A 13,036-nucleotide genomic window follows, 5' to 3' on the forward strand; every position below is an offset into this window, starting at 1 on the left:
CCTTTTACCAGGTGCATACAGCTCGGGCTTCAAGTGTAAACTGGAAAGCCAGCAGGAAAGCGTCAGTCCGTCTCACAAAGGTGTTTGGCAAACAAAATAGAAGCACTGTGGCTTTAAATCACCGTCCCTCCCACCCCTTCTAAATATCGTCTATTTAGCCAGCGGTGAAAAGATATAGGGGGCTTTTGTCTGCGGTACCCATTGGTGGGGGCACGGAGAGCTGGAAAGACACAAAAATAGGAACAAAGTGCTAAGCTTCCAATTGGGATGGCTCTGGGCCATTCAATGCGCGCAGCTCAGTGGCTAAAAACAAGGAGAAGTGGGCTACTATTACGGGCGTCTCTGAAAATAAGCTATTCTCACACAGCTATAGGGTAGACTGGTGTGGAAATACCCTGCATTGTTTATAATAGACAGAGCAATGGAAGGAAAACACAAGCCCCTTTAAAAGTCTGGTATGGCTCCACGGAAAAGGCAAACAGCGAGGCTCGAGTGTTTTGATTATTCAGTTGTTTTTTTGTTTTTTTACATTTTGTTTCTCTCTTCCGTATTATTGTAAGGTTACAGTCCACTCACCGACTTGCAATACGTTGTCCACCCAGCCACCCTCCAGCAGAGTGACACCCCGGAGGAAAGGCAGCTGGGTCTCGTCATTATTGTCCCCGCTAGTTCCACTTTCCTCTCCTCCGGCGTTGAAAGAAGAATACATACAGATCTCCTTCTCGCTTCTCGGGAATGACCAGTATACGATCCTCCGCTGGACGGGCTCCGGGATCCTCTCGAACCGCTCCTCCACCCTCTGGAAGGGCCACTTCTCCGCGACTCTGCGCGCCGCGATGTCGAGCAGCGACTCGGGGTTGTGCGTTTTTCCGTTTCCCGACCCTCCCGGAGCGGACCCCGCGCCGCCACACAGGACTCCTCCAGCCCGCTGCCCCTGCCTGCATGCCGGGTTGTAGCCGGGCCGGCAGCAGAGCCGCTTGGCTGGGGGCTGCTGGACTCGCTCGGCCATGATCGCACCGCTTCCAACCTGAAGCGCAGTTCCTCTCCGATCATATAAACGGGATAAGGAAGAGAAAAGGGCAATCTCGCACCGATTGTTTGCCGTACATGGAGCGTCTGCCCTTATTTGGAAAGGTGGGCGGCGCCTGCGAGTTCCGTGAAGTCCTTTGTGTTGTCAAAGTAACCGGGATGGGCGGGGCCCTGGAACGCTGCCAGCGCACGAGTGGCGCTATAAAAGGAACTGGAGGCGGAATTCCCGAACGTCGGCAAATCCTTTGTGAAGCCGACCGGGAGCGCGAGGGCGGAGCCCCGGCGGCCGACGGCCTTTGAAGTTTCCTTCTTATTTGAGTTTAAAGGCGGGGACTTAATCCAGGGGCGGCCTAGCAGTTTCCCACAGGGGTAAAAGGGGGCAAGAAAACTGACTTTTTTCCTTTGGAGCTTGAGCTACCACCCCGGGCTCCAGGCACTTCAATAACAACTTGATGGTTGTTTTCGAGGCTTTAGTCCAAAAGGACTCTCAGCTGTCAGAGAGAGGGAGAGGCCGTGGGAGGAGGAAGAACATAAAGATATGAAGCTTGACATGCTTGTCCTCTGTAGTCACATCAGTCATTTTGGTCAGCTGGGTGTATTACCATGTTACAGCTGATGATGGTTATTTAATCAAACACAAACCTGGAAGACAAACTCCACCTCACGTCACCCCAACCACTCAAAACTTCTGTGTTTTTACTTTGACTTTGTGGATATTCACTGAAGGCACAAAACCCAATGAATGAACACGTATGGCATTATGTTGAAAATTAAATAAAGAAGTTATGAAATAACTCAAAACATGTTCTATAGATGAGATTCTGCTGACAGTGTTGCAAACCCTTGGCCTTCTCCCATTGAGCTTCATGAGATAGTTGCCTGAAAGTATATTCACTACACAGGTCTGCCTTGTCAGGGTTCATTTGTAGAATTTCTTAGATAATTAATGGGGTTGGGACAATCGGTTGTGTTGTGCAGAAGTCACTCAGTCATTGATTGGTATGCTGACAGCCCTATTTGACTATTATTTTTTTCTACTCTTCTACAGCTCAGTCTTTATCTGAACACACCTGATGCTTTTGACGACCCGCTTGTGTGAAGCATTATTACACCCATATTAGCATCAATCATAAGATGCAGAAGAAACAGTAGTTATGCCTACTAATAGATGATAGGACTGACATAGCATAATAATATCCAAGTTCTATTCAAAAGATCATGTACATCTAAGAATGGACAGTGAGACCCAAGTTGAGATTTCCGTGAGGATGCATTAAAAGCTTGCAAAGTTAGACTTTTTCTGAAATTTGTATTTTGAAGTTGAAATATACAAAATTAAGAAAAAAAAATCACTTTAAAAACATGGATGAAATAAAATTTTGTGAAAGCATATTGATTATTTTGTTGATCATTTTGTTCTTTGACATCTTTGCTCTAAATCATACAGGATTCCCCATTTAAAATATATTCCATCTCATTTTCTCTTCTTACTCACTCTAATAATTGACCAAATCAACCCCCCCCCCCAAAAAAAAAAAAAAAAAAATCACATTGGGACTTCCTAAAGCTCTAGTTTTCTGTCATCTGGCAGTTATAACACACAAAGTAGTGGAGCTTAGCTAACTATAAATTGTGGTGCAGTTATTTTATGGTCTGCCACCCTGTCTCTCGATAATGGTAGTTCCATCGCTGTGTCATGAAAAGGGGGCCCCACTTCAGTAGGAGTAAAATACTCATCAGGGGTTAGGGTGTGGCTGCATTTCCCACCCCCTGGATCCCATTGCCTGACGAGACATATAGCAGAAGCTAATAATTATAGGCATGAAACACAAAAGCCACTGGGTTGAGGATGTTTTTCTAAATTGTCTATAAAACTTTGCCAAAACTATGCTGGTAAAACAGAATGTGTGTTTGCAATGTGTGTGTCTGCATGTGTTCCAGCTGCCCCTCTCTTTTCCTCTGTGAGTAGGTCTAAAAGGCTGGCCTTTGAACTGCTCTGAAAGTGATCCATGCCGTATGGACGGAGCAGATGTGGCCTAACCTGATTTGGTTTCAATACTTCCCCACAGGAAGTTCACAAAGCCAGCAGGTCCTTCTTTGTTGTGTTAGTCATCTTTCTCAGAGGACCAGTGGAGCCTTTTGCTTTTACTTGCCCAGTTATTGCCCTCTCATTTATTTCATTCGTCAGACAGAGCAGCTCCACACATGGTCAAAAGTTTAAGCAGCAGCTAAATGTCATTTGAGTCCTTATCCAATTGCAAAGCGGCTCTTTTTTTTTTTTTTTTTTTACATTTGTTAATTAAGAATATTATAAATGATTTCGTTATAACAAATTCAACATTATATTTCTTTTGTTCATCCAAATTGCTGACTTTTTTTTAAACGAAACGCACTGATTGACAACATTTTTTAAACCTCATCTTGAAGTGTGTTTGTTTGAAAACAATTCAATGTGTTATTCAAATACAGAAACAGATTGTTTTTAAACAAAAGTGGTCTGTTTGCGCCATGCAGTTTAATAGTACAAATCATCTGAGGCAGACTATAAATTTGCCTCCATTACAAGTTCAACTTTTTTGTAAAAAGTTTCTTTTATATTTTGTTGAAACACTCAAATATTGTATCATCTTAAGTAATCCACGCACTCTGGGCTTTTCTGTTAAAGTCAAAGCATATAATGCATTCATAAATTAAAAGAAAATCTCTATTTGTTTGGATTTGAACGATTGTGAAAACCGTATTATTAACAACAACTCTTACTGTGTTCGGAGCATGTTTACGTTAAAAAAGAAAACAGTTTATAGATGAATCAAATCCTCCCGCGGGTAAGAACTACATTTCCCATCGCTCCTCGGAAACGTCATGTCCAATCACGAGTCAAAAGTGGTGCTGCGTTCATGCTTCAGTTACATTTTTGTAATATAACAGATTAAATCACAAATGTAGTTATTTCATTAACAAGTATTTGTACAATCTAAAAGAATAGTAATCAGTTCTTCATTAATACAGAAACAAAGAATTGCATACATTTCAAACAGTTGTAAAATAATAAAACACACATTGTTTTCAATTTTCTTAGTTTCCATGAATGCACCATTAGTTGGGTCTTCACCAGTTATACTTCCCGGAACAAGGAGGAGCTGATAGTCATTATCGTGGATATAAGCACAAATCTCCGCACTTTGGTAAGACCATTCATTATTTTAAGTGCGGTTTTTACTACCTCTGACTAATGTGGACTCATAGACTAGGCATTATGTGCCGTTTACACGTATTTTTGGCTTCGCTGTTTAGCCTACAGTCTTGCTCCATCAAGTTAGGCCGTTCCGGCGCAGAGGCTGGTTAGCTGCCGTTATTCGGGAGTAATCTGTTTACTTACATTAAGCAATTCGAATTTTAAATTAGGCTCGAGTGACCGGAAATCGTATTTGAGCGTGGCTGTAACTACTATGACGATACAAAACGGTGTGGTTACTCTTAAATGCTAGCAGCTGCATGGGCAGATGCTAGTTAGCTGCTGGCCGTCAGCAGCTAACTGATCGGCTCAACCTGCGAACACCTCATTTCATATACGTTTAAAAACGCTTTCACGATAGTCTCTGTCATGAAATGCATTTTGAATAAATGTAGGTGGGATATATTTTTCAATCTGTACTTGCTGGACCAACCTGGTGACTTATCTTAAGACCTGTTACTGTGCGTCTCCACTCAGATTGAGTATCAGCTATGATTGGTAATAGTTATTATACAGCTCCACTTTTATTACACAGCTAAGCTACAGGAGAGGGTCAACTCAAATGAATATGACTCTAGATTTCTATAAAAGCCCACAGTCGAGAAGCGAAAGCAGCTTTACTTCCTTCCTGTTAGTCACAGAGTGGTTTAGTTACTCACCATTTAATACAATCCTCCTGGCTAACACTCCATTGACTCACCAGTATTGGACTTCATGTGGTACAATTATTGCTGATCCATAACAGGCACCATTTCCTGTTCCTGTTAATATTAGTTTAAATGAAAACTAGAGTGAGTCATTATTTTGAATTATATCATAGATTAGCTATTTCTTACGAGGTCAACAGTGAAGAAAATCTGTGCTGACTTATGTTTCGAGTCGGTTCCAAAAATGGCCATCACTCTTTTGGAAATCGTAATGTAAATTTGCAGTAACGGTTTTAACGTCCAATTGATTTTCTGAGAGTAGAAAAGGATTGAGAGCATTGAACATGTCTATGTTTCCAAGCTCAGATCTATATTTGTTAGTTCTGGTCAGTTTCCTTTAAATGCACCAAGTCGTTTTCGATTTTTGGCACTACAAATCACAAAACGGTACAGAATATGATTGCAGAAGAAATCAACAATGATTTCTCTCCCAACTATGATATTGTCATCAGTGGGCAATGTTTATTGTGAAATAAGTCATAACGATGAGTATTCAGTTTGTCTATCATGGTCCTCTTTTCTAGGTTTGACCAAGCCTCGTTGTTGCAGAACAGGATGATCGACGTTCGAGCATGGGCGGAGTACGTGGTGGAGTGGGCTGCCAAAGACCCCTACGGCTTCCTCACCACTGTCATCCTGGCTCTCACTCCTCTCTTCATCGCCAGCGCACTGCTGTCCTGGAAACTGGCCAAGATGATTGAAGCACGGGATCGTGAACAGAAGAAAAAGCTGAAACGTCAGGAAAACATCGCCAAGGCCAAGAGGACCAAGAAAGACTGAGTTTGCGAGGGGCTCGGACGAGGGCATTTGAACTTTTATACAAACATAGGATGAGCAACCATCATGCTCATGGCCCTCCTTATTCCAAATACAGACACTGTGCCCCTCCTTGCCCCAGCCCTCATGCCAACACAGGGCCACTGTTCCTTCTGCCCAGGGTAGAGGAGGAGGGAATTCTGCTCCCTCGGACTGCACAGTGCTGAGATGGACAGTACTGCCCGCAGGAGGCTCGTCCCAGTGGGACCATGGTCAGCAAGAGCACCGTGGTAGTCCGTGTGATGTTTTTATATACAGTCCTGCTGTCATATTGTGCAGCTGTTGCAACACCTTGCATTCCATTGTGAGCATCCCTATTCTGCTGAATTGACAAAGTGGAGGGGGGGGAGGGGGGGGGGGGGGGTATTGGAACTTTTGCAACCAACCAAAATTACTACTTTCTTATCAATAAAGTTTTCATGGTTGATAAGAAAACTAGTTCTTAATGGATTTAATCTCAGGCTGTTTTTGTATGTCTTACTATTCAGTGTCCACTAAAAGTATTAACACCTGAACATTCATCCAGAGAATATAACAGAATTGTCTATGTAGATAGATCTCCAGTTTAAAAAAAAAAAAAAAAACACTTATTTTTTAAAAAGAAAATGACATTCAAAGTCACAGGGACGATAAAAATAGAAGATAAAGGGGAGTCACACAGAGCAGAAAAAAAGTATTAAAAAGTTGGGAAAGATCAACTTGATGCCAAATGTGTCTTTATTATTTACATATATGGAGGGTATCTTGATTTTCATTCAAATTGAGTGTTTCAGGTGCTGGATTGTATTACGTTGGAAGGATACATTTCCATTGTACTTGTATTCATTAGTATGAAAATGAATAACCTTCACTGTGACTCAGTGTTGAAACATTCCAGTGCCCACAGAGATGGATGCTCTTATAGGTAGGCACTTAAACTTGAATACTTGAGACTCTGAGAAGAAACTTGATTACTTTAAATGAAGACAGGAGGAAAAACAATCTTTAGCAAATACGTGTTCCCTTTTTACTTCCGTTTTTTTTCATTCCTCCCTTGCTTCAGAGATCTCTCAAGAGATTTTCGAACCACATGAGTGGAAGGACCGTTGAAGTTTTGAATCTACTGAACTTCCCTCAGCAAACCGAGCCAATGTGTAGACTGTACATTGGCTCGGTTTGCTGAGGGAAGTTCAATAAACACGGAACAAATTCTTGATCAGAGGTGTCAACCCACAGAATACAGTAACAAGATGGCATAGTAATCTTACTGTTCACAACTCCAACCTTTATTTTAAGTTACGTTAATTCAGGAGAAGCTGGAGTACACGTGTTTACAAATGTTCATGTTGAATAAACCCCCTTTTCATCAAATGTAGAACCCCAACTCTCTTGAGAAAGAGTGCAGTCTGCAAAAGTATCACTTAATACAAAAGCTATATAGCTTGTAGTGCATTGATACAAGTCTTGCTGCCATTTTCTGTTCACTTGTGGGCCTTGGCCTAATGTTATGTGCCCCCTGTGGACAAATTAGGAACAGTAGGCACTGTAGTTTACCTTGTTTTCTTTGTGATTTTTACACACTGCAATGTGAGCCCATGGGCCAAAATCAGCCCACCGGTCATGTTTGACCTCATTGACCTTCATCATTAATAACAGGCGTTGAAGCGCTCGCTGTAATAAAGAACAACATTGAACTTAAACCACAATTTATTCTATGCCATAAATATTTTTGCCATCCCTTCAACGTGTGCTGTTGTACTCGGACGTGTGATGAAGTGTAACCATTCACTTTTTCACATTTCTTTACACACGCAGCTTTCAGGTGACTGAAAATCACTGTCTGTTTTAAGATGATTAAACCGTATTGTCCCGTATGTGTATGACACACAAAAACCCCCCCAAAAATAGAAGCTATAAAACACCTGCAAAATGGACACCTCTGAAAAGATGACAGACAAATGAACTGACAATTGAGGCGCTCATTACTGAGGTCATAGATTATGAGGTTGTTGACTTAGACTGCATTGCTCTGAAAAAAGCATCTCATATCAAATCTCAGTGTCACAAGCGCCTTTTTTTTCTTTCCCCATTGCTTGTCCTTTCTTGTGGATTGTATTATATTGCATGCTGTGTTGTGGTCTCAGCCTATTTCTTGGAAGTGGGCATCCAGGAGCCGGGCTGGAACGTGTTCGCAGTGCTTGTTGGTTCTTCGCTGATCTCCTCTTTGCCGAAGTTAGCGGCAGCTGCATGGCCCTTCGCCACAGTCCTCGGGGTCGCCACCAGACCTTCCTCGTACTCTTTAGCACGGAGAGCCAAATCATTCTCCTCCACCTCCTTGGCCTTCACCTTGATCTGCTCCCGCCGAGACTCGTTTTTCAACAGCTCCTATAAAGTACACAAGCGTGCAGACATATTCAGTGAGGAGATCTGCAGTGATTTACCAAAAACAAGATTTCTAGCACAGCACGGAGTACAGCATAATATCATTTTCTTGTTCACAGAATAATAGGAAACCTCTGAAGATGTTTGGGGACCACCACAGTGTGTTTGAAATATCTTCCTGCTGCGGCACACCTGATCTAAAAGAACGAGTTGTCGCCAAACTCCTGCAGATTCCTGATAACGAGCCTGTCATCTCAATCAGGGAGACATCTAAACCCATGCCAGACAATGGTCCTTAAAGGACCATGACAGCCAAACACTTTAATCCTGCGAGATTATTATATTCATCGACATTCGTATTTTCAGTATTATGTAAATAATTTATCATGGCATTATGGCTTTATTCCCATCTGCGGGACTCAAAGTATGTTGTAGCAGAATTATAGCAAACTGATTACCAGGCTGTAAAGGACAATGAGCCAACTTGATTTATTAATATTCTACCTTGGCTATTAAAATGTCAAACCCTGGTAAACACAATTCAGACCAATGATTCTAAAACTATTGTTATTTGAGCATTAGCTAAGCCGGCCCCGATCAGCAGGTACGAGAGATCTTCCAAGAGTGTAAATCTTCTTATATCACAAAATTTGAATCATATTGACCCTCACCGGCTTTCAGACCACAACGTAATTTTTATTGAATGACAAACTCCCTGTTGTTTTCAACATGATAAAATATTGGTAACTTATCTTGCAAGTTAAATGCATTTAATCAGAAATGTAGTAAGTCGCGATTGTTTCACTACATTTCATAAATTTGATGTTTCTTTTCCAGCTATTATGAACTTATTTCTGGAAGTCTGTGTTTTAATGACATGTCAGGTTAGACCTCTACCTATTCATTTCCATTTTCTTAGAAATATAAGAGGGGAAAATGGTGCTTTAGGGATTATGTACGATTGACTATTTTTAATCAAAACACAGTCCTCCTACAGTTACTGGTAAACTAATTTAAGACAGTAGAGCAAAATCTATGGATCTCAGAAATTTAGACAAAAACAATATACATAATCTCAATATCATAAGACAGAAGTTGATCTCCCCACAACTGTAGGATATGCAGAGGCTGCAGTTTACTGAGAAATTCTTCTTTTCTTTTTTTTTTTAAATAGAGTGAGACCAGAGCCTTCAAACTGTCCAGCAATGATGCATGCTTTTATTTCTTTGGTGAACTACCTCATTAGTCCAAAGTAAAAGAGCAAAACGCAGTACTAAGGGACGTTCCAGGAACAATTGTGTCAAATATGAGGTAGGACGTTCACTTAATAAAATAAAAACATGTTCAGTCAACCTATGGCGGGCCAATAAATCCCAGTTCACAATGTAGTGCTTGGACATGATTGGTAGGCTAACAGGACAAGTGGTATTCACACTATAAACAACCACTGAAACTCATGGAAACAATTACAGACTGAACACAGTCCACTGGTGGAATAGTGAGACACTTCAGCCACAACTAGTGTCCAGTGATGTTAGCCTCGCCCTAGCGCTCGCGGCCAAAAAGGAAGGGAGGACTGGGCATAATGCTGTTGTGTGCTGGCAGGACTGAGGAACTGGAAAAGAGAGGACCGAGCAGTGGCCAAAAAGCCCTGCTTTGGGGAGGGAGACAAACATACTGAGCTGCTTTTCCAGCCTGTTAATGACAGGATTTAATCCAATCAATTTATGTCGGCTTGGACCGGGAAGAGAGGGAGCGTGACAAAGGGTAGGGTAATGTGCTGGGAGTGAAGCCTTGGCCACATCAACACTGTCCAGCTGTCGATGGCAGCTATTGGGCAGACGCAAGGCAGAAAATTGGAAGAGAATGTTCTGGCAGCAGAGGCAGGAGATGGCATTGGCTACTGGCAGGCAGAGAGGACACAGAGATAGAAAGAGTGCCGGGGTAGTGGCCTTCCAAGGGATTTCCTATAGACCCACATTTCACCAGCCAAATAATTTCCAACATTCTCACATTTAAAGAGCAATAAACCCAGGGAGAGGTGCACAGGAGGGGAAACTGCACTCCTTCACCAGTCCCATCGTGGAGACTGCCAGAAATAAAGCACAAAAAGCTGAGATGCAGGCTTCTGCTGGAAAAAAAGAAAGTAAACTAGGACATGGTGTCAGTGAGCCCCTTGTTCACAGGCTGTTTTTGCTCTCAGTCTCGCCATCAATGCACTTCAGCTGCTGTTTATTTTAACACCTGTCCCCCAAAGTTCCTGGATTCAGCTCGAAACTGTAAGATAAAACAAATCAAAGCCTTTCCTTTTCCATCTTTGCTTCTTTCCCTCCCTTGTAACCAGTCCCCCAGAGTCCAACCATCAGCACAGCGGGGAAGCTCACGAGGGGGGTGGGAGAAAGACGTACCTCTATGGAGGGGGGCTCCTTCCGTCTGCCTCGAATCCAAGCTGGAGGAGGAGAGAGGAGGGAAAAAAACAAGAGTGAGAACACCCACACAAACATACGCCGCAACCAAACAAAACCTGGAGTCAAGTTTAAAGGCTGCAGCTATAGAGTCACTGAGTTTTAGGGCACTACAGTAGCTCAGTGCAACTATTGAGTAACCGATTTAGCTGGGGGAGTCTATCCAGGGTGTTTTTCCTTCCTTTTTTTTTTAAGTTTGTTTTCTTTCATTTCACTTCGCAACCTACAGGGAAAACATGCAGAGCTATGCACATGGTAAACTCAAAACATTAATATCGCTTTAGTCTGTGCAGAGCAGGGCCATTGAGCGCTGTCTCTCCGAAGAGAAAGTGTGGATCTGCTCTGATCTTTGAATTTGAAAGTACACACTCTGTCATTCTTCATCAATACTTCTGTCCTTCTTTTTCCTCCTGAGTAGAACTGTCTGTCATCTTTTCCCCCCCCCCCCCCCGTTTTAAGAAGCTCTATTTTGGCTGAGCGAGCTGCATAGCAGAGCAGGTTAAAGAAAGCCAGAGAGAGAGCGAGCGAGAGAGAGACAGAGAGAGAGAGAGACAGACAGAGATTTTGTAACTCTTCCTCCAGCTAGCACTGGGATTCCAGGCCTCTTTCATCCCTTTCTTATTTGCATCCTGATGAAAATGCATGAGGGATGGGGCGAAGCAGGATGAGGGGTTTAAGGTGGATAAAGCCAGTCTGAGACAGAGGGAACAGTTTGTATCCACTTGTAAGAAATTTGAAACAGTATTTTATGGAACGGTTGTATAACACCAGCAGAAGGCATCTTTGATAAACTCATGAATACGCTTTTCCCCCAACCCCCAAGCCATCTTGCAGTATGTAAAAAAAAAAAAGAAAGAAAAAAAAAGAAAATCAATGGATTAGCCTGAGCCCCCAAAAGGTACAGCGACAAATTTGTCATCCTATTCTATTTGTGCAGCAGTTTGTGTACTCTGCTGGATAGCTCTTTTGTTAACATTGTCATTAATCCGTGTTGCAGATAGTTAAAGTGTGTAACGGTCCAGACTTACCATCCCACTCCATCGGAATGCTGCCTTCTATATATCATGTTCTGTGGGATTGGCTGCTACCACCATCCGCTTGGCACGGACATGCTTTCCTAGGGAACCGAAACCAAGAAAACAGACAGTGAGAGGAACCCAGAGTGAGACGAGATGCTCAACAATGATGCGTACGGAATACAAACAAACACAAAGCGGAGCAGACACAATGCTCTCTGTCGACCGCGTGCAGATACAGACAGACGCACAGACACACAAATACGCAGAGGATGACAGTGCTGTGACAGGCCATGGATGATTACCTCGTGGCCCTCGGGCCCTTCTCCTCAGATCTCGCTGAGTGGCTCCAAATCTGGGCTAAGCCTTTATGCAAATCAGCCTCCCTTTAACCCAACCAACCACAGCCCCCCTCTCTGACAACCTCTTCCAATCACAGTGCTCTGGCTAACAATGCCCTCCAAAATCAACATCAAGCTGAGCAGGAGACAAAAGAGGTCAGATATCACAGAGAACAGGAGAGGCATGAGCTGCATGGAATATTAAGTGCTCCTTTCCCTATCTGTATACAGCACGTCACTCGCTAGCAGCAAGGCCACCGCCAATTATTTTTGGTCAAATCTGCTGATTAGACAAGTTTGGCTGGCCTACAATGACATGGAGAAGGCGGAACGGGGGGGCAGCAGAGGAGCGAGAGCTCCTAGAAGGAGAGAAAAGAGCAAGAAAATGTTTAAAAATGTATCCTTCCTGGTGATCGAGAGAGGTGTACAGTGCTCACTAATAACAAGTGCTGTGCTTCCATAGTTTCTCCTCACAGGTAGCCGGATGTCAATCTATCGCTTCTATTCCTCAGAGAAATGATGAGGCAAAGATGGGGAAGGCAGACAGAGGGAAGGGAAGGGGAGAGAGAGAGAGAGAGAGAGAGAGAGAGAGAGAGAGAGAGAGAGAGCGAGCGAGCGAGCGAGAGAGATGATGCATGGCAAACATGGCTAGAAGGAGAGAAATGGATGGGCAAGGAAAAACAACACGCTCCAAAACACAGACAATCTGTCAGGATTCCATCACAGTTTCTCTGCAGCTGAGTGGACATGGACAAATGGAGGCAACCACCTCCACGCACGCTGCAGACTGATGGCCTTAATGTTTACTTCAGCCATAACAGATAGGCATGGCACTGGGCTGGATAAATGATTGCACTCTGAAAAAGTGGATAAGCGCAGGCTGTGCAGCCTGCCTCGCTTGATTCTCCCAAAAAAACCCAAATGTATCCATTTCTTTTAATTTCAAAGATTAAAAAAGGCATTTTTTTTCCCCCACACATGTGCTGCCCTGTAATTATGCCTTATGAGAATGATTTTGTTCCATACTTTATCCAGCCTATAAACTAATCAGGTCAGCTAATTAGGC

The 13,036-nt window shown here is 43.0% G+C and overlaps 3 protein-coding genes across 3 annotated transcripts in view; 1 reads left to right on the plus strand and 2 right to left on the minus strand.

Annotated features, from left to right (window-relative positions):
• The window catches only part of LOC308132253 (zinc finger SWIM domain-containing protein 6-like), a 48,731-nt gene extending 47,696 nt beyond the window's left edge, over positions 1 to 1,035 (minus strand). Inside the window, exon 1 of the mRNA XM_080499259.1 lies at positions 577 to 1,035. Coding sequence (XP_080355385.1) covers positions 577 to 1,009 — 433 coding nt within the window. The 5' untranslated portion in view covers positions 1,010 to 1,035. The remainder of the gene's footprint in view (positions 1 to 576) is intronic.
• A 3,095-nt stretch (positions 1,036 to 4,130) lies between these two features.
• On the plus strand, positions 4,131 to 6,119 carry smim15 (small integral membrane protein 15). Its single transcript, XM_080499535.1, has 2 exons — positions 4,131 to 4,214; positions 5,496 to 6,119. The coding sequence occupies exon 2, from the start codon at positions 5,527 to 5,529 to the stop codon at positions 5,749 to 5,751; it is 225 nt and encodes a 74-aa protein (XP_080355661.1). The 5' UTR covers positions 4,131 to 4,214; positions 5,496 to 5,526; the 3' UTR covers positions 5,752 to 6,119.
• Positions 6,120 to 6,975: 856 nt separating this feature from the next.
• The window catches only part of ndufaf2 (NADH:ubiquinone oxidoreductase complex assembly factor 2), an 18,568-nt gene continuing 12,507 nt past the window's right edge, over positions 6,976 to 13,036 (minus strand). The window contains exons 3-4 of the mRNA XM_080498941.1: positions 10,557 to 10,597; positions 6,976 to 8,151 (exon numbers count right to left, since the gene is read on the minus strand). Coding sequence (XP_080355067.1) covers positions 7,912 to 8,151; positions 10,557 to 10,597 — 281 coding nt within the window. The 3' untranslated portion in view covers positions 6,976 to 7,911. The remainder of the gene's footprint in view (positions 8,152 to 10,556; positions 10,598 to 13,036) is intronic.

Source organism: Blennius ocellaris (genome assembly GCF_963422515.1).
Source record: "Blennius ocellaris genome assembly, chromosome: 7".
Classification (NCBI taxonomy): Eukaryota; Metazoa; Chordata; class Actinopteri; order Blenniiformes; family Blenniidae; genus Blennius; species Blennius ocellaris.